This window comes from Carassius carassius, chromosome 12 (genome assembly GCF_963082965.1).
Source record: "Carassius carassius chromosome 12, fCarCar2.1, whole genome shotgun sequence".
NCBI lineage: Eukaryota > Metazoa > Chordata > Actinopteri > Cypriniformes > Cyprinidae > Carassius > Carassius carassius.
The window spans coordinates 15,786,579-15,805,747 of NC_081766.1; the positions used below are offsets into that span (position 1 = coordinate 15,786,579).

Sequence of the window (19,169 nt, forward strand, 5' to 3'; positions counted from 1 at the left end):
ACTGTTTTTTGATCATTAAAAAAATATATACTTTTGATGTGCAATTGTTTATTCATTGAGACTGTAATCTAAGGCTTTTTTTTAACATAATCCCTTCTGGAAAATGGTTTATACAGCCCACATACATAGAACAGGCAGATATTTTGCTATTGAATGTTGTGTAAGTGCAGTTTATAGGAAATGGGTCTAATATCCAGTTTATTTTCAAAATCAAAATATCGGCTAATAAATCGGCTCTTTTCGAGTTAATATCGGCATCGGCATTGGCCCCAAAAAATCCTATCGGTCGGGCTCTAATATTTAGGTCATGGAAATTTGAAATGTGAAAAATAAAACAACTTGAATAAATAGTAAATAAACATTTACTAACAAAAAGTGCAAAATAACTAAAGTAGAAAAAAAATTCACAAATAACTTGTACAGAGATTTTTACATCTACAGATTTTCCTCTGACCTCCTTTTCTCTGTAATTTAAACTGGTGCACTGTATTGCTGAAAAACACAATCCCTCTTATCAGTCAGATGCCTGTATGCACAAAGGCACAGATCCCTAAACAAGGCCATATCTGCAGATGAAACTTTGTTTGTAGAAGCATTTTTTACATTTGAACTAGCACCGACTACACCACATTATGTATGAGAAACTGCAAAAGACACAGGCGCAAGTGGAATGCAAAAAACATGTTGTTGTTTTTTGTAATTTTTATGTAAATATAATGGGCAATATATTTCATCACCAAAAATTATCGAGGTCATGTACAATGTGCGATAATTCAATATATTGATTATTCCAACATACTAACTTACATGTCCCTCATTTAAGAAAACAAACATGTTCATCCCAAATAAGTAAAACCGCTTATTTCAGACTGGGCTGTTTAAAGGTTTTCATTGACATTCACATGTGCTCGCATTCAGAATAATAGGAAATGCTCTGTAAACAATACAACACAATGCACTTTAGTTGGGCTCCGTGTACAAAGAAAAGGCCTATTGCCAGATACCCATTCATTAAAACAGCCCTGAAGCTTTTAAAAGAGCAGCTCACCAATAACAACCTCTCTACGGCAAGCCAGGAAAGACACAAACGGTTGGGGCATTAACAGTTCCACAGAATAAGATGAAATACATTGAATATTAACAATTTAAAAAAACAACTACACACAGATGATAAATCTAAATTAAAAGTCTTAAAGGGGTCATCAGATGCACATTTTCCACAAGTTGATATGATTCCTTAGGGTCTTAATGCAAAGTTTATAACATATTTTGATTAATTTCTCAATGGTAGTGTGAAAAAACACCCTTTTTACCTTGTCAAAATAATCTCTGCAGAAATCAACCCATTTTTTGCATTTTGCTTTAAAATGCTAATGAGCTCTGCTAACCCCGCCCCTCTCTTCTGTGGAGTGATGAAAGGTGCTCTGAGAGACTTTTCCCTTTAGTCGCATTTTGCCGTGAAACTTGCTTACTAGCACGTGGTTAGGAACAGTGATTTGCAAAGATTCATAAAAAAAGCCTTATACTCACTTCAGCTGAAAGCTGAAGCTGGATCAACAAATGATTTGCACAAACATAAAACACATTAAGGTAGATCTTGGGTGCATTCCCTTCACAAACAGAAGTAATCAACAGTGTCTTCAGCGATGTCAGGAGTAAATGACGACTGCTATGATTATAATTACATCCAACAACGGAACATCTCGATCGCTATGGAGCCGGTCTAAGGTAAAACAGCAGTGTCAATCAACAATCGCGATAGCGGCCTTCGTCTGTGTGACCTCACAAAGTCAAGAAGTTGTAAACATCCTGATTTGAAAAAGGAGATATTATTTTTAGGGATTAAATAAAAACCACTGGGTGGATTTTTATCATTATAGGGTAGATGTGTACACATTATATTCAAACAACATGCAAAAGTGAATTTAGCATCCAATGACCCCTTTAAGATAAAAAAAAAACAACAACACTTCAAATCTTTGACAATGCACAACTGCACTTCATTCAGGCTTTATGAGACTGGACACTGACACAAGGGATTTAAAAACAGTCTCTGGCTGCTTTTAACCAGAACATCGGAGTAGCTTTTTGAGTGTTAGGATCCGTCCTACAATGACAGCTTGATTACTAAGTATGGCTCCTTTTCTTAAGAGTGTCAAAAAAGGAAAAGGCCATCTGAAAGGCGCTTAAACACAAATTATGTAGATTTAAGCACTGCTTTAAGTAACCAACGGCATGAATATTCATATGTCGCCCTCTGTCCCTGTTGGAGAGGGCAACCAAAGGAAGGTCTCTCTGAGAAAGCTGGCCAATAAGGTACTTGTGGTCTCTCAAGAAGTTCGCCAAACTCTGCAGAAGTGCCATGCTGTTCAAAAGCACAACAGCAAATGTCACAAAGCATGATTTGGGAGAATTCAAAGCACGTTTAGAGACATTCAGAATTGTTTCATGAGAATAAAACTATCATGATGCAGTATCTACATAAACGGGCAACAATTACAGCTCACACAATTGGTCACCTCACCCTTTTGCCAAGGTCGTCGCATACCTACTCAGGCCAGTGTCAAATCATTGTGCGACTGAGGCTGAATGCAGAGTGCAGTAAAAACAAAAGGCTTTGCTTGTGCCAGCTGGACCCTTCAAAACTTGGCATGTCACGGGCAAGCTGGAAAAACCTACCTAACCAGGTAAAGGTAGGGCCTCTGGAAGCCCTGAACATCCATTAACTCCACGGCAGAGAAAAATAAGTGTGGTTTAGAAGGGAGAATAAAAACATTCTCCCTCTTATTCAAACTGTAAATGTGAAGGATAAACAGGATAGAGACAACTGGCACCTTTCTCTGACCTGGTCCAACAGCACTCTGATGGAAAGTGAAGAGTGTTTCTTCACCGCCTGAGATTAGAGGACCCAGCAGAGTCTGGCAGGCTTTTAGACTAACCGCGGGCACTCTGGCAACAACAAACACAAAACATACACTCTTAAACCAAAGCATTGTGGCCCCTTCCCTTGACCGCTATGAGGGAGGATGAAATTCTGTACACCCCACTCAAAAATGCCATTCTTTGGGGTTCCCCGTTACATTGCTCACACTCTTGCACTACCAGAGAGTTTATGTTGGTGTACATTTCAGAATGGTTTTTGTAAGTTAATATAGATATCAGGCCTGAGACATTCTAGCATTTGTAAAGTGGAAACCCAGTTGTGAAAGGTTCTTTTATCCCATGAGGTAAGCTGAGGAGGTGCTGCCCTACCAGAGGATCTGTTCAGATAGATCTCTGATAGAAAGCCTATGAAATGGAAGCCCGGAAGCACATCCCAACACCAGATTAAATGTCTGTCTTTTTTCAAAATAACTGCTTTGTGGATGTAATTATGTGCAAAGAAAATCAACAATGCTAGAACATAAAAGAGAAGCAGGGGGAGGAGATTAGAGTTTTATCGACCTCTTCAGGGTGGCAGGCTGGAATGAAAGCAGTCAATCCAGCAATGCAACTCAAATAAACTGGAGTCCTGAGTCAGCAGGAGGCATCTGCCAAGGCCCGGCGGAATCAGGCAGGGGGTGAGGGGTGGCAGGACACCCAATCGAGGGCCACGCGCCAAACATAATGACCCACACACACAGCTGGCACAGCACTGGGTGGCAACATGAGGGTTCTAGTGCGTGTGTGTGTGTGTGTGAGAGAGAGAGGCAGAGGAGGGGTATCCAGTGGAATGTGTTACTTAAATTCCATGGACACACTGCCTCATTTACCGCAGCCACAAAGAGTGGAGTGTGTGGACTTCACAGAAACAGAGGGATAGTGGGGGGAGGGAGGGAGGAAGACATCAATGGAGAAAACCGGGCACAGAGCCAAACTCCAGTATTACAATAGAGGAGAGAGTAAAGTGAAAGAGGGAGAGTAGGGAGCTGAGAGAGGAGATGTAGGAACCAGGCCTGAGGTCTCTTCCAGAGGTGGCGGCAATTCTATTACCAGAGTGTGGATAGAGGTCCAATGAGATTCTAGAGGATGAGCCATTGTGCTCTGTGCCTAAGGAACAGTTAACACTGAGAAAAAGGGCAGAATCATGAAAGAACAGGGAGGTTACCATGGATCTAACAATGTCAATAATTTGAGGTAGGGATATCTGTACCATATAAGATATCAATTTACCATTTATTTTTGGTTTTATATAACAGAAGTAGCAGCAGACTTTTTCTTCCGCACATGACATACATCTCTGAGATTAATGGGAAAAATCACTTGGTTCTTTTCAAAATGAAATGTGCATTTTTATTAGTATATGACATAATGGACAGATAGAACTGCATGTCATGTCATTCACCCATAAATTAATTTATCAGTTAACCAATAATATGATAATTAATTTCAGGTTATGGTATTGACCATATTGTACTGAAGGATACAATGAAAATGATTTTCAAGTTATTGTATTGGCCATATTATAATCTAGTGCATCCCTAATATGAGAATATTACCTGACAGTGAAAGAACATCTGAAGAGCTCTTCCTCCACACACCTGGATTTGGAATCATCAGCAGAAATTTGATATCAATCTGTCACTAGAATATATAAGAATGTGACACCAGTGGTAATCGATATTCCTCAACAAACCAATACAACAAACAACACTACAGCTTCCCCTATCCCAAGTGCTGATCCAGGTGTACAAAAATAAGCCCATCCAAGCACTTCCCATCGCATCTGCAGAATAAGACAAAAATAGAGTTTTACAGATGATCCTGCCGAGCCAGCTGCAGCAGACACCGGTGCAGTCTGTCTCCCAAGGCTGGAAGCAGGTGCTGTAGAGTTAGCACGAGGTTCCTCACGGTCCCCTCTCTGTCAGGGCTTTATTTGCATGACCTCAGAAGTGTAGGACCGAAAGGCCTCACAACCTCATAAAACAAGTCAGCTCTCTAGATTTTTCTGACGGCCGCACTGCTGAGAGAGACTAGACTGGCATGTTCAGGAAACACGATGACAGCCAAACGCTCAAATCCAGGTTTGCATGGTCTATGAAATATACCCAGCCACAGTCTGAAACACTAAAAACAAAGAAAGAGCCTTGTTCTGATGCAAACACTCTATCCCAACATTCTCCACTCAATAGTGTTTGACATGTTCAAGCAAAGTCCCATCTGTGCTGTATCTAGGGTGTTCAACACAGCTCATTACTCCCCATCTAGCACATATTATGCGGACGGCACATGAGTTATGAACATGACTCTGGACTCTGGACCTAGGGGTCACGGGCATGAATCTTCATTGGGCTGCTTTTTCGTGTCCTTGAGACTAGGCTTCAATGTTTCAAACAGGGAGCCTATATGTTTTCATTGTGAGTGCTTGATTCGGTTAATCAGCTTCATTTACAAGTTTAACCAAGCACAGCAAATTTAACTATTCCTTAACTTAGATTGTTTCAGCAGTGTTCCTCATATATTCTGTTAGGACTAATCCTGTTATATCTGCCCTAACAATAAAGGGAATGGATGACAAGCCGGTTTTGTGCTCTGAAGAAAGCTTAAAGTAACAAGGAGAAAGTATGGGACGGGTATAGCAGGCATACAAGCAATGAAACTGTCACTGTAGCATGGTCTGATGTGGTTTGTCTTAGCAGTATGTGTGGGGGTCCTCATTTGAGCATCTCTTTAAAGTTGCCCCAGGGAAATAGGAAGGTTTTAATCAGCGCATTAAGGCAGATCCATCAGATATGCTAATCAGATCTTACCTGAACAAATACCCTCAAGAGCGGTCTCATCCATCTTAATTGGGGGAAGGCTCGTTAATAAATGCAAGGAAGGAGGCTTGGAAAAGAAATATTAATGGAAGGATGGGGGGAGGCCTGTCTTTTCTGTCTAATCAGCACAGACTGTGGAAAATTCAAACAACATTTCTCAATCAAGAAAGACAAGGCAAATCTTTTGAGCATCTCAGGGCACCTTTCCAGAAAGTCTCATGGATGCTGGTACTGTTACTTTAAGCCCTTACACATTAGAACAACCGGTTCTGATGGAGCACCTAACTGATCGGAAAACACAGTGTTGTCACAAAACCGTAGTTGGTACCAATATGGGTAAAATGTCACAGGTCTCTGTAATTTTAATACCATAGCAAAAATAATATATATATATATATATATATATATATATATTATATATATATATATATATATATATATATATATATATAACCTGGAACTATTTATCCATTTGAAAATGTAAAATATTTAATTCTTATAAACATTAAAAATAAACTATTTTCATAAGTAAATAATCAGCATGTTACCTTCAAATCTTTATAAGTAAACATTGCTTTAAAAAGGTCAAGTGAAAACAACATGCAAAATAAAACTTTAATTCAAATTGTGAATAGGTTACAATTCACACTGTAAACTCTAGTGTTTAGGTGTTTTTGTGCTACAGATTTTAGGACTTGGCCTACTTGAAATAACCTGAGAAGTGCTCTTCAGTTCCGGGGGTTAAAATAAAGCATACTGTATTCGAGAACGACATCTATATGCAGGTGCACACATGGATGTGCACACACATCACTTTCATCTGGACATCACATTGGAATACATTATTCCATGACTGAAGCAAACTGCATGCTTTGAAGTTCAACCAAAAGACAGTGTGTTGCACAAAGAGGCTTCTAGGGTTACAACTGGGGGAATTGAGAGGCAGCCGTCCATTGTGGTGATCTACTGACTTCAAAGCCAGGGTGTGTTTATGACACATGCACGCACTATTCGAATCGGGCTGAACTCCGAGAGACTGTGGCACCTGAGGGAGAGGAGGGAAACCCCTTCAACTCCAGCCATGCTGAAACACAGTGAAATAAAGCAGGAACTACATAAAAGGGATAAGGAATAGAATGAGGGTTCACCATTTTGACTCAAGCTGGTTTTAATTTGACAGTAGTCAAGGCCCGCAGCATCCTGGGTAAGTGAAGAGAAGCCAAATCAGCCTTTTATGACAACGACACAAGATATGCATTGGCAGACTTTTTTATTGATTAAAACTGAGCATCTAGGGATGGAGTGTTGGATTGGACAATTCCTGTTGCCATGGTCCAATGACTGTTTAGCCTTAGGGAGTTCCCAAGATTGGGCTTTTGTAATCAAGTATAGCGCTAACCTCCTCAGTTTACTGAAGACTGCAGAATTAGCTTTGCCATCTGAGAGGACAATGCAAGCTTGTGTTCATGACAGGTTATACTTTGCAAATGGTGACTACTGACATGCCAGGTGCTAAATGAGGTCTCTATAAAGCGTTCACGGCGGAACATAATCCTAAACCTTTATACTGGGTACACGGAACAAAAAGAGGCCAGCTCGTATGAAACTATGACACAGGTGAAGATGATGTGGTCTCAAGCCACAAGGATGCCACAGAGGAAATAGTTGCCTGTACATGAACAAGCATTATGAGCTTCACTTCCTGTGTAGGCAGCTTATTGAAACCAGGTTCCTTTACAATGCAATAGAAGTAAACACCAAACCTTATAATGCTAGGATTTATTGTAATTGTGTTTTGGCTAAAACAAAGGGTTTTGAATGTCTGTATTTGTGCCCAAGACTTTCTGGACCCCAGACACTATGACTCAACCAGAAACCATGAAAATAGCCTCTAATTAATAACGGATCCTTTTCATCACAACAAGAGTACAAGTTTCCAATCTGTGACAAAATAAACAAGCCCAAGGTGTTATAAGTGGACTCAATGCATGCAGAATAGTAATGCTGAACCAGTACTCCAGGCCTTCTGTTCATTTCAGCACCTGCACTTAGGGCATTGTCATCCTCAGAAAGAGATGAGCATGTTGGACTGGTGACTGAGGGGCATCTCACTGTTGAAACTGGAATGGTAATGAGAGACCAAGACTCCAATCAAACTGAATTATCCCAGACAGGCCTCTTCAATCCTTAGTTGATCTACCCCACTGACGTTTTCCCTCTTCCCCCCACTTCTTCTTCTTTTTCTTTTCCTCCCTTCACCCACCCGATGAAGGATAGCTGTCATGAATATTCCTCTAAAATCCCTCTTTAAATGAAAACCCCAGCCCCAAGAGGACACCTGTTTTCATCCATGAGTGCAATGAGTGGTGATGAGACCAGGGCCTCAGCCATTGCCTTTCATTAGCTGGTCTTTGTACTTTCCCTGTCACAGCCACAATGATCCACCATTTACTGCTGATGAAAACAAATTGTACACCGGGTGCTTCAATACATGGCCAGCTCAAAATACAGCAAGACAAATCCATTACTCTGTAATATCTTTAGAATGGTAATAGTTTTATAAAGAAGGTAATACCACCAGCTCAATGTCAATATCTGAAGTCAACATAAGGGAAGGCAAGAGCAAACAAACGATTCACAAATAAAGAGCCACAAGTATTAGTTTCATTATATCACGTAGTGCTTATGCTACAGAACAGTGCTTAGAATAAATGTGGTGCCAGTAAAAAAAAAGTAAACTTACATCAGTTTATTTTCATTTGGTTTAAGTAAAAAAAAAAAATGATATTTTATATATATATATATATGTATATATAAATGTAATAGTAGCCTAAATAATACTGCATTATCCACAGATTGCTTTCGATCCTTTGCTAGGCTGCACAGTTTCTGTTCAGTTCTACCAGGATTACTTCCCAATTATACTGACAGTTCAGTGTCTTTCAACCAAAGTTGAGGGCATTCATTATACAGAAAGAAGTAGAAGAAAAATGATGTCTTTCGAACAGAATCAGATCAGATAGTGTTTTAATTGCGGCTTTCATGAGTTGTACTTTAATGCCATTGTTGGAGGCTGGTTTTATCCAGTAGATAAGGCAGTGCGCTTTCTACACTGATTTACACTTTCTGACGCCGCCTGCCGTATTCTGCAGCCACAGCACAAAAAGTGCTTAGTGTTCCTTCCTTCTGAGGAGAAATTATACTAGGCAAAAAAAATGTGAATTTAAAATCAAAAGACAGCCAAGAAGTTACTTTCAAGATGTTTAAGAAGTGACTGTGGTATACTGGTGGATGTGTTTACATGAAGGGGTATCATGGATGCCCTTGCAAAGTGCATTGTTTTAGAATGACAAACAAGTTATAAACTTGATGTTAAATTCAACTTTGTAAATGTTTACTCCATGCTCTTCTCTTAGTCTCTGATGAGCTTTATATGTTTTCCCCAGTGACCTCTGAGAAGTGTCCTCTGCATTTGTCTCTGGTGTAGGGCTCAGAGGACATCACCCCCACAAGACGAGCCCAGCCCGGGTCGGCGGCCCCCACTGCCTTTCTCCTGCAGCATAACAATGGCTGCCCTCTGCGCTCGAGGGTGGAGGGCGCGCTGATCCTGTTACACCCATGACAAGTACCACAATCCCCCATTGAAAAGCACATATTCTCCACCCTCTGAGCCATGCCTATTCAGCACATTGTTTTCTTTCCAGCACATGACTTCTGCGTTGGGCCTCGGCAAAGTCAGGTGTTCGAATATGACCTGGAAACCGGAGGTTGGCCACACACTATGGAGCCTGATTCGGCTACGTTCAATATTTAAGGAGCCCCGAGTGAATCGATTGATTCTTGTGCTGGTGCTGTAGCTTACTATTGTGGGTTACGAGAGACTAAAACCAATTATCTGAACTGTTATTTCTGCTGAATGGTGCAGAAGTCAAACTTCTGTGTCCCACAGCAGTGGTTGTGGAGGACATGGTGAATAACATTTCCGAATATATTAACAGGGAACTAGGGTGCAGGCATCCCGGGAGGGTGTTGAGGGTTGGGGCTCTCAAGAGCGTGGAGCGTGGGGAGGAACGGTCCAGACCTATAGCCCCACGGCTGTTGCACACATTAATCATGTTTGGAGTACGAGCGGATGGGAAGGGATGGGGTAGCCCCCTCTCAGCATGTTTGCATGTCTGTTGCTGCACTGACGTGTTCACCGTCAGTCCCAGAGTCAGGGAGGGCAGGAAGACTAATGAGCTGCTTCTCTTTTTTCCTCCAGAGGAAGGCGGCTGAAGAAGGTGGGGAGCAGGGGATGACAGGTTGGTTATTTACTCTGCCTTTCATATTTGCCTTTTAGGTCTGTCTTTCCCCCCTCTCTCCTCGAACCATTTTCCTGCAGTCATCTGTTCACTCAGCTGCCTGCGAGAAACCGGTGCCTAATGGGCCATATCAGCACAGCCACTGCAGGGAAACAGAGGCCTGTCATTAAGCTATATTGAAAAAGAAGCCAGTAGGCAGGGAGATGGGGAGACGGAAAGCCATTGATATTTATATTGTGTGCACCTAGCAGGGCACTAAGATCAGCAAGTGACGCCTTCCTGCATCAATATTTCATCAGGAATATCTTTTGTAATGTTAAAAAAAGAGGTAGTCCTGTCCACAAGATGGGCATACAAATGTGAGACTGGCTAATGAATAGTCCTTTTATTATCCAGTAGCCAAATCATTTTTCTTTCTCTCATATATGGGTAATGATTGACAGAGAGAATGGGGATGGAAATACTTGATGCTAATCGAGCATAATAGAGAGCGCGGCCATCTGCAACTGCACGAACATGCCCATTTCTTCCACCCCGGTCACATGATGGAGAACATATCGTGCTAAACACCAGCAGTGATCTTGAGGTGGAAGATGTTCGTGTGAAACTCAGCTCTCGGTCTCTCTGATGTGCTTCCTCGCATGCTGTGCTTTCTTTCTCACTGTTAACTACTTCTATCAGCCGTGCACTATTCACTTCAGTTACTTGAGGGGGAGGCAGGATGTTTCAGAGGTAATATGCTGGGGCAACGCAAGAACAAGAGTCATGTTTTCCACAAGATATGCAAAGTCACGGTACTTTGTAAGTCAAAGAGAGGTCATGAAACAAAGTCCAGAGAGATTAGGACAAAAGATACAATATCCTAGAATTTACTTTTGAGTAATGCACTGACCTTGCAGTGTGGTAATCACAACTGTAAGTGCTCATCCTCTTTTGGAAGTTTAGGGAGAAGGAAAGAACAAAAGGCACCTCAGTTAGTGGTGTGAAGGCGTTTGAAGTTGAGAATTCACATACTTTGGGCTTTATGCTCAAAGACCCATCAGCCCTCAAAGACCCCTGCCAGGCCTTCTAAAGCACACTTAGACAAATAATTAAATGCAAAAATAATGGATGTAGGCTGTGCTAAATTGCTGAAATCTGTGCAAAGGCAGCTTGAGGTCTACTTGCTCGCTCCGCTTGTTAAAAAGAATCGTACTCCGAGTATGTTTTGCTTTCAGAGGTCTAAAACTAAAATCCAAGTTCTGGTATCAATGAAGGGTATTTTAATCACATTAAATCAGACCTTTGAACCAGTCAACACAATGCCTAAGTGATCGAAACAACTGGATCCTGCTTGCAGCTGAATAAATATTCACAGTCAGGTAGACTTTTACCATCTGTGTGCAAATTGTAAAGGCAGTTAAAGGGCAGCAAGTAGACTGTGATACCACAATACATATAAAAGGATAAATCTAGGCTAAAACACATGTCAAGTTCTTAGAAATGTGCTCTTTTTGAAATTTTAATTAAAAAAAGATGTAATGTGGTCTAACCTAGAAAAAAGTAATGACATAATAGGAAAATATAAATCTAATTAAAATAAAATTAAACACACCCAACATAGAAAGTTGGGTATTTACAAAATTGCATGCACAAATTGCACTGTTAATTTATTATTATTTTTTTATATATATATAAAGATAATTGATAGGACAAAAGTGTGTCATGTCAATGACCCATTAACCTAAATGTGTGTAACAAAAAAATAAATAATTTCTAATCAAAATCTGCTGTTTTTGTTTTGCTTTTATACTAGCAAGAATATGGTACTCTGTGAACAAGATAAGCAACCCGTGACTGAGCTTTGGCCAGACACCAACGGAATAAAAAGTAAAGGTTGCTGAAACAGACAGGTACAAATCAATAGCACAAGATGAAGCTATTCAATATGCAGAATTAAATAATGGAGCAAAAATGGCTTTAGAATCAATAATCACGCAGAGACCTTTAAAGCACACAGTGCTAATTGTGGGGCCTTCAGTGCACCCGTGTGATTGGTGGCTGGCATCGAGTCAAGCTAAAAACAGGAACTGCAATGGAGGGTTTGTATGGCTAGAATAAACACACATATGAAGTGATGGCTTTAAAAAGTCCACAGCCTCCCATGTGACATTTGCATAGAGGTTTGCACATTGCTAACTGCCACTGACTGGGGCCTCTTTCTTTCACCCTCTGGCAGGATATTTGACCTCATCTCCAATACACATTATCCTTCCTCTCTCGTCCAGACTGAGAAAATTAAGTTTCCATGTGAACTGGCCACAAAAACTCCCCGCACACAAAATCTCAGCTGGATGAAAGGCCTTCAGTGGGGGAGGGTAGCTGCCTGAGTGCTGCTTGAGTTTCCTGTACTCCGAGTTTAGTGTTACAGCCCCCGATGTAAGGATTTTCCTTCACGTCTTTACAAATTGAAGATAGGGGCCGTCCTCTATTTTCTGCCTGCCTAAACATAGCATGTCATAGTATATGATTCCATTTCCTGTGCACAGTCTCACCTCCAAACCGATTTTTCCCCCTTCCTCTGTTCTCGCTTGGCTGATTTGCCTTCTCCTTTCTCTCTTTTTGTTTCCTCTGGAATTCTCTTACATTTGTTAGGCAATTACAGCCAAATGAGGCCCTATTAGGCATGTCTGGAGGCCCCTTCTTAAAAGAGGAGCAACTCTCAGCAGCCTCTATCTGTGACAATGACACCCAAACAGAGAAGCAGGCAGGAGGGAGGAAAAAGAAAGAGAAAAGGGGCAAGTCCCTCCCAGCGATGAAGTAAAAAAAAAAAAAAAAAAGGTTAACAGCACTTCCAAAAGCTTTGAAACATGTGTATCTTGTGTAAATCAGAGCTTTAAGGGCTCGGCAACCATATTCCGCTCCTCCCAGTGCATAAAAGCATAAAAGTTCCATTAAAGCATCTACTTCCTGACGAAATATCAACAAAATAATCAGCCGCCTGTGTGCAGAGATCAAAGAGGTAAAGCTTCTATCATAAGAGACCTTTAACAGCAATTTTAAACTAGGATTGTGAGGGGCAATAATGCATAATGAGTGAATGAGCGTGTGTGCATGCAACTCAACGACTTCCAATAAAACACAGATAAGCCGCAGCAGGGAGACGAGCTCGCTGCAAGCCCAGCTGCACGTGGATATGGACAGGAACCTTGCCCCTGGCTCAAAATCGGAGCTCCATTTTGCAGGAGCAGAGATACTGAACTAAACCAATTGCCCTAAACACAGCTGTGAAGCAGACAGGGCCGGGTCTAAAGAGTGCATCGCTGATAAACTAAAATCAGAGAGTATGGAGCAGGCTGCAGCAAAATGCAAAGAGGGCAAGGTCGCAATTGATTTTCCGAGCCTGGACGGGTGCCAGATCCACTGGGGGAATAAAAACACTCATCACACTGTGTGAAAAACACATATAGCATAGTGATAAACAGGCTTTTCTATGAGCGTACTTTGAAAAAACTAAACATATTTGGGACTGCGCAGATTTTTTTTAATCAAGTCTGAGCTCAGTGTTCGGAAACAAACACCGGATCAAAGTCTCTGACAGGTCTACTGTCCTGGAATGTGGCGAGTTGTTTTTCTCCTAGCTTGAGTCGCTGCTGATTAGCTGACAAGGCAGATAACCACCCTCTCCCCTATTTCCAAATTAATTTCCCTCCTTTGATAAAGACAAGGGGGGTTGGGTTAATGGCCATGTCCTTCAAAACTAAGAGTGCTAATAAGTGTGAAAATGAGATTTGTTTAAGTGATTTTCTTTGAGACTTACAGGCATGGAATTAATTACCTTGATTAAATATTGTCTGTATGGCTGATGAAAGATAGAGCAGAATTAGCTGTCCCTTGTTGAACATGTATGGTGCTGAATGAGATGTGTCCCGATTACAAAGCCCAAAATGATGGCAACACTCAAAGGAGACAAGGAGCTAAAAACAGGCCTAGTGACATCACAGAGCAGCCACAGGCTTAATGCTTAATGGCTGCAATCTTCTAAACTCAAACAAACTGACTTCAATCTATCTTCCACAATAACTTTCTATAATACTGTAATATATGTGTATTAAAACCAAAGGACAGTGAACTGTACTGTGTCCAGTCGCAAAAGGAGCTGGTGGAGTTAAGTCTCCAAAACAACCTTAAGCCTCCATAGTCATTTGACTGAAGAGTAACATAACTCAATTCAGTGCTTGCCTAGGTTTTACAGAGGCACTAAGGGAACTAAACAACCTCTCAGTGGCTCTTCCAGCCAAAATCCCACCGAACTTCTGCCTCCTAAACACAGAAGAAGGTTTTCTAAAGGCTTCACATCACAGCTTTGTGCATCGTTGTGAAAAACTATACTCTTAAACCACCCCAAACACACACAGCGGCTTCCCCCCACCTTTCGGTGAATGGAAGGTGGGGCTCTACAGCTGGGTAACAAGGCATGACCCAATAATCCTCAAGACTGACTCAAAGCTAGAACCTCCTCTCTAAGGACTTTATAAGACAGAGACTGTGGGCCGGGTAGGGTGGCTGAATTACACAAACAAGAATTAATTATTTTTATCAAATCAGTTTCTTGTAACAAGCTGTCCAGCCCTTAATATTTGGGGCAGAAAATCTGACCATTCATGGGCTAACGATGAATTTAACATCTAAAGCATCCCCAGGCTTTGATGCTTCGCTATGGCTATGGCTTTCGGAAAGAGTAGAAATTATGTTGTGAACTCTCTGGCAAACTTCAGAGTAAGTCTGGCTTACTATGAGTAAGTGTCTGTGTATGAACCTTTGCCAGCTTGCATTTTGGATAACATGCCGAATAAACGTTAAAAGTGGTTTACACCGTTGCTGTGCTTTTGAGGGTTTTAAACAGGTCTAAAGGAAACTGTGGCATTGATGACTCAAAGCTACAACAAAAATGGAGACAAAAAGAATATATTGAAGCATGCACGGGTGGATCTTGCAGTTGTTTTGGTGAGAAGAAAAAAAAAACACACACACACACACTGCACTTTTTTGAGATTGCTCATGGTTAAGGACAAAAAGTTATGAACTCCCCTGACAGATGAAGTTTCTAAACCCATCAAAACCAAATGAACAAAATCTACACATGCAGAGCTAAACAGAATGCAATTAAACTTGCTTTATCTGAGTTTATCAACTTGTGATGTCCCCTTACTGTCAGATGACTGATCTATCAAGGATCTATTCTGTCCATTGTTTCTTTTACAATCCAAAAGACTGTGCTTACACACACGTAAAAGGTTAATGTTTAAAAACTCAAACCAAGCTGAAATGCTGTGCATTTTTGTCATCTGCTTATTATCATCAGAATTAAAAATATAAACTATAACTACTTCATGTGATACTATCAAAATAATGTATGCAGAATAACACAAAACTGAGACAGAGGCCTTTAAAACATAATAGCTGTGAAAACGGCCAAGTCTAGAAACTTTTGTAACATTAAAAACTAAAATAACTTTAACTAGATTTGTTTAACGTGGAGAGAAAAAAGAGGCTACACTGACTCGTGTAGGGAGCTTTTCAAGGTTGCTAAATAAGTGCCTATGTTATTTCATTACAGCTAGGTTATCATGTTTCCACTAACACTGGCCTTTTAAAGGGACACAGTGGATCTTTGTGAGAATAAATCAATCATGGATTCTTCATTTAATTAGTTATATATATATATATATATATATATACACACACTTTCACTACGCTCATAACACCTACAATTATAGGAGATTTGGGGCGACTTCAAACAAGCACTTAATTGACAATTTTGTGCTTTATAGAATGCAAAGGTCTGTGCGTATTTTTACAAATCACTTTTTAACCTTCGTTTCACGATAGTATTTTGCCAGTATGTTTACTGAAGTGGAGCGAGTGGGGGAGGAAAATGTATAGACATTTGGGCAGCCATTGAAACTGCCTTCGTGCTCTAAATACCAAAGCCTTTTCGAGTTACTTTGACAATTTTTTCGATTAAGTACGTTTAAATGAAGCTTGAAAATGCTTTTTAAGGTTTTCTATGGTTTGGAAAAACATCTTTACATACCAAAATCAAAAAAAAAATACTGCCATGCGGCTAATACAGAAGAACTAGCCCGATGCGAGGGGGCATTGAGCTATTGTGCTGTAGCCTCTACGAGGATAACCCAACGACATACTTTACCGAATAGTATTTTTTTTACTCATTTTAACGCTTATGTCAACGAAGGGTCTTCGAAATGAAACAACAGAGGGCTAGATGAAGTCTAGATACGTATTTTATCAGTCGTTTTACTACGGCAAATACGAGTCCTTTGTCTTGACTAACCAGCAAATAAACAAAAGATGTGGGATTTGGATTCAAGCGGATTAACCTGGATTTAATTATATCAAGAGACCCAACAACCGTCAAGCAACCACGCATACGCAGAGAAAAGCTAATAATTCTCCGAAAACAACTTTAAACTGAAACATTAGCAACAAAATAGCACCTCTGTGTCCTACAACAGAGATTCATTGTGACCAGCACGTTAGTCTTTTCTCCCTCGCGACCTGGGAAAGAATGTTCCGTTTCGACAGACCTCATTATGTTCGTTCAAATATACAATATTTAGCATCAGCTTTAGTCTTTTCTATAACGTATAAGGCATATGCGTGTTTTATTAAGTGTTATATTAACACTGCAGCCACCGATTTCACGTAATTCCACATTAAAGCCATTGCAACATACCCAACGGGAAGAAGCCCTTTAATTTTTAAAACGTGCCCTCCGTTTCTTTCGCAAAGCGTTTAAACGCTCCCTTTCTGGCAGCGATAAATCACTTTGTAGAAACAAAGCTGCTACATTACAGTTTCTAATTAATACCACTTTTTTTCTCTCAAGAAACTTCGTTCACCGGAAAAGTGAAACAAATATTTCTGATGCAACTTCCAACGTACTCTAGACGGTTAAAGCGGCACTTACCGACTTGTAAGACGTTGTCCACACAACCGGTTTCCAAAAGCCGGATTCCCCGGCGAAAAGGCAGTCCATCTCCGGTAACCCCCGTCCCTGCGCTGACTGTTGTATTAGTAACCCCTCCGGGGACTGTACCAGATCCAACGGACGAGCTCGAGCCAACTACCGGGCCTTCTTCCCCCGCCACTCGGCACTGAAACGACGAATACATACATATTTCCCTTTCGTTCCTCGGGAACGACCAATACACGATACGGCGCTGAACCGGTTCCGGGATCCGCTCGAAGCGCTCCTCCACCCTCTCGAAGGCCCATTTCTCCGCTACGGCCTTCGCAGCGCAGTCCAGTAGAGATTCCGGGCAACGGAAACGAGAGTTCGGAAATCCCGGCCCAGGCCCCGGACCCGGTCCTCGAGGAGCGGGACGCAAGCACGGACGCTTGCTGGCTGGGGGTAAGGAGAGGTGAAGCGGCGGCCGAGGCAATAGCTCTGCACGTCCCTCCGCCATGACAACCAAATAAACACTGAAGTGAGGACCGTGGCTCTAGAAGCGCACAGACGGAGGCACCGCACAACGGGAGGGTCGTCACATACGTCACTACCAATAACAAACGCGCTCCAGCCAATCGCGAGGTCGCGCTGCACCGAGGAGATGCGCATGTGTGCGCTGAACTGACAGGCACGGTGTTGATGGGACGGACCGTTTGTGACAAACTTCTCGTTATTTACACCTCGTGCACTCTAAATCTATGATCTGCTGCAGTGTGTTTTGTTTTTAAACATCTACCGTTGGCTCAAAGGCCAGCAGAAGCACAGAGACGTTTGTTTTTAAAGGGCCACATATTCGTGTCAGCATAACGATACAGTCTATACCGTCTCTGAATGTACAAGAAGTGTGCATTGCATGTTTTTTTTTTCTTTCGAGTATTGTAAAAATGCGGAGAACCCTCCAGCTGCCGTTTGAGTTTGGTGTGACAAAGTTTGAAATGTTTCTATGATAAAGTAACTCAGATGTCTACTACCCACCCTGGTGGCCAAGTATATAATGCCAGTTGATTGTTGCTGTCAAGATCCATCTATCTAATCATGATTAGAAATGAAAACGGCCTATTTGCCATAGCTCATGTAGAACTTGGAAACGTGTATTTCTTTCAGTTATTGCACCCAGTGGATTTTTTTCTTAGGTATAGGCAAAATTTAAAAAAAAAAAAGATAAAAACCTTACCTGTAATGAGCTTGGGACTCCATTCACACATAAAAACTTTAGAAAAGACATGGAGAAATTTGCAGTTTACTTTTAAATCAATGTTAATCAGTAAAAAAAACTACATTTAATTAAAAATGTATAATTATTTATTTTTAATAAATTCATTCAGCAATGACATATTACATTAATCAAAAGTGACAGTAAAGACATTTAATGTGACAATCGAAAAAATCGATTGCAAATAATTGTTATTTTAAACCTTCTATTCATCAAGGAAACCTGCAAAAATGTTTATACAGTTTCTACAAAAATACAATTAATTTCAAGATATATAATAATAGGAAATATTTGTTGAACAGCAAATCAGTATCTATACATAAATTGACTTTCAAAAAGAAAAGCTCCTTTAAAAGTATTCACTAGGGTTAATCTTTATGATATAACATTCCAGTTTTACCTTCATATTGCAAATTTATTTCTCACCTTATTAGACCCCCCCCCCATCTCTCTCTCTCTCTCTCTCTCTCTCTCTCTCTCTCTCTCTCTCTCTCTCTCTCTCTCTCTCTCTCTCTCTCTCTCTCTCTCTCTCTCTCTCTCTCTCTCTCTCTCTCTCTCTCTCTCTCTCTCTCTCTCTCTCTCTCTCTCTCTCTCTCTCTCTCTCTCTCTCTCTCTCTCTCTCTCTCTCTCTCTCTCTCTCTCTCTCTCTCTCTCTCTCTCTCTCTCTCTCTCTCTCTTCTCTCTCTCTCTCTCTCCTCTCTCTCTCTCTCTCTCTCTCTCTCTCTCTCTCTCTCTCTCTCCCCCCCTTCATGCTCTTTTAATTGACACACTTAAGGAACTTAACCTCATACCCTGTAATAACAGTGACTCCTGCAGCCAGCTGTTGTCATCTCCCACCTCTCCAAGCAGCTCCAGGCCAGTGATATGTTTTATTGTTAATTTTGATATCATTTTACTTGATT

The 19,169-nt window shown here is 41.0% G+C and overlaps 1 protein-coding gene across 1 annotated transcript in view; it reads right to left on the reverse strand.

Annotated features, from left to right (window-relative positions):
- LOC132154911 (zinc finger SWIM domain-containing protein 5-like) overlaps positions 1-17,581 on the reverse strand; it is a 40,280-nt gene extending 22,699 nt beyond the window's left edge. The window contains exon 1 of the mRNA XM_059563636.1: positions 17,013-17,581. Within this exon, the coding sequence (XP_059419619.1) occupies positions 17,013-17,511 (499 nt within the window). The 5' untranslated portion in view covers positions 17,512-17,581. The remainder of the gene's footprint in view (positions 1-17,012) is intronic.
- Positions 17,582-19,169: the final 1,588 nt, after the last annotated feature.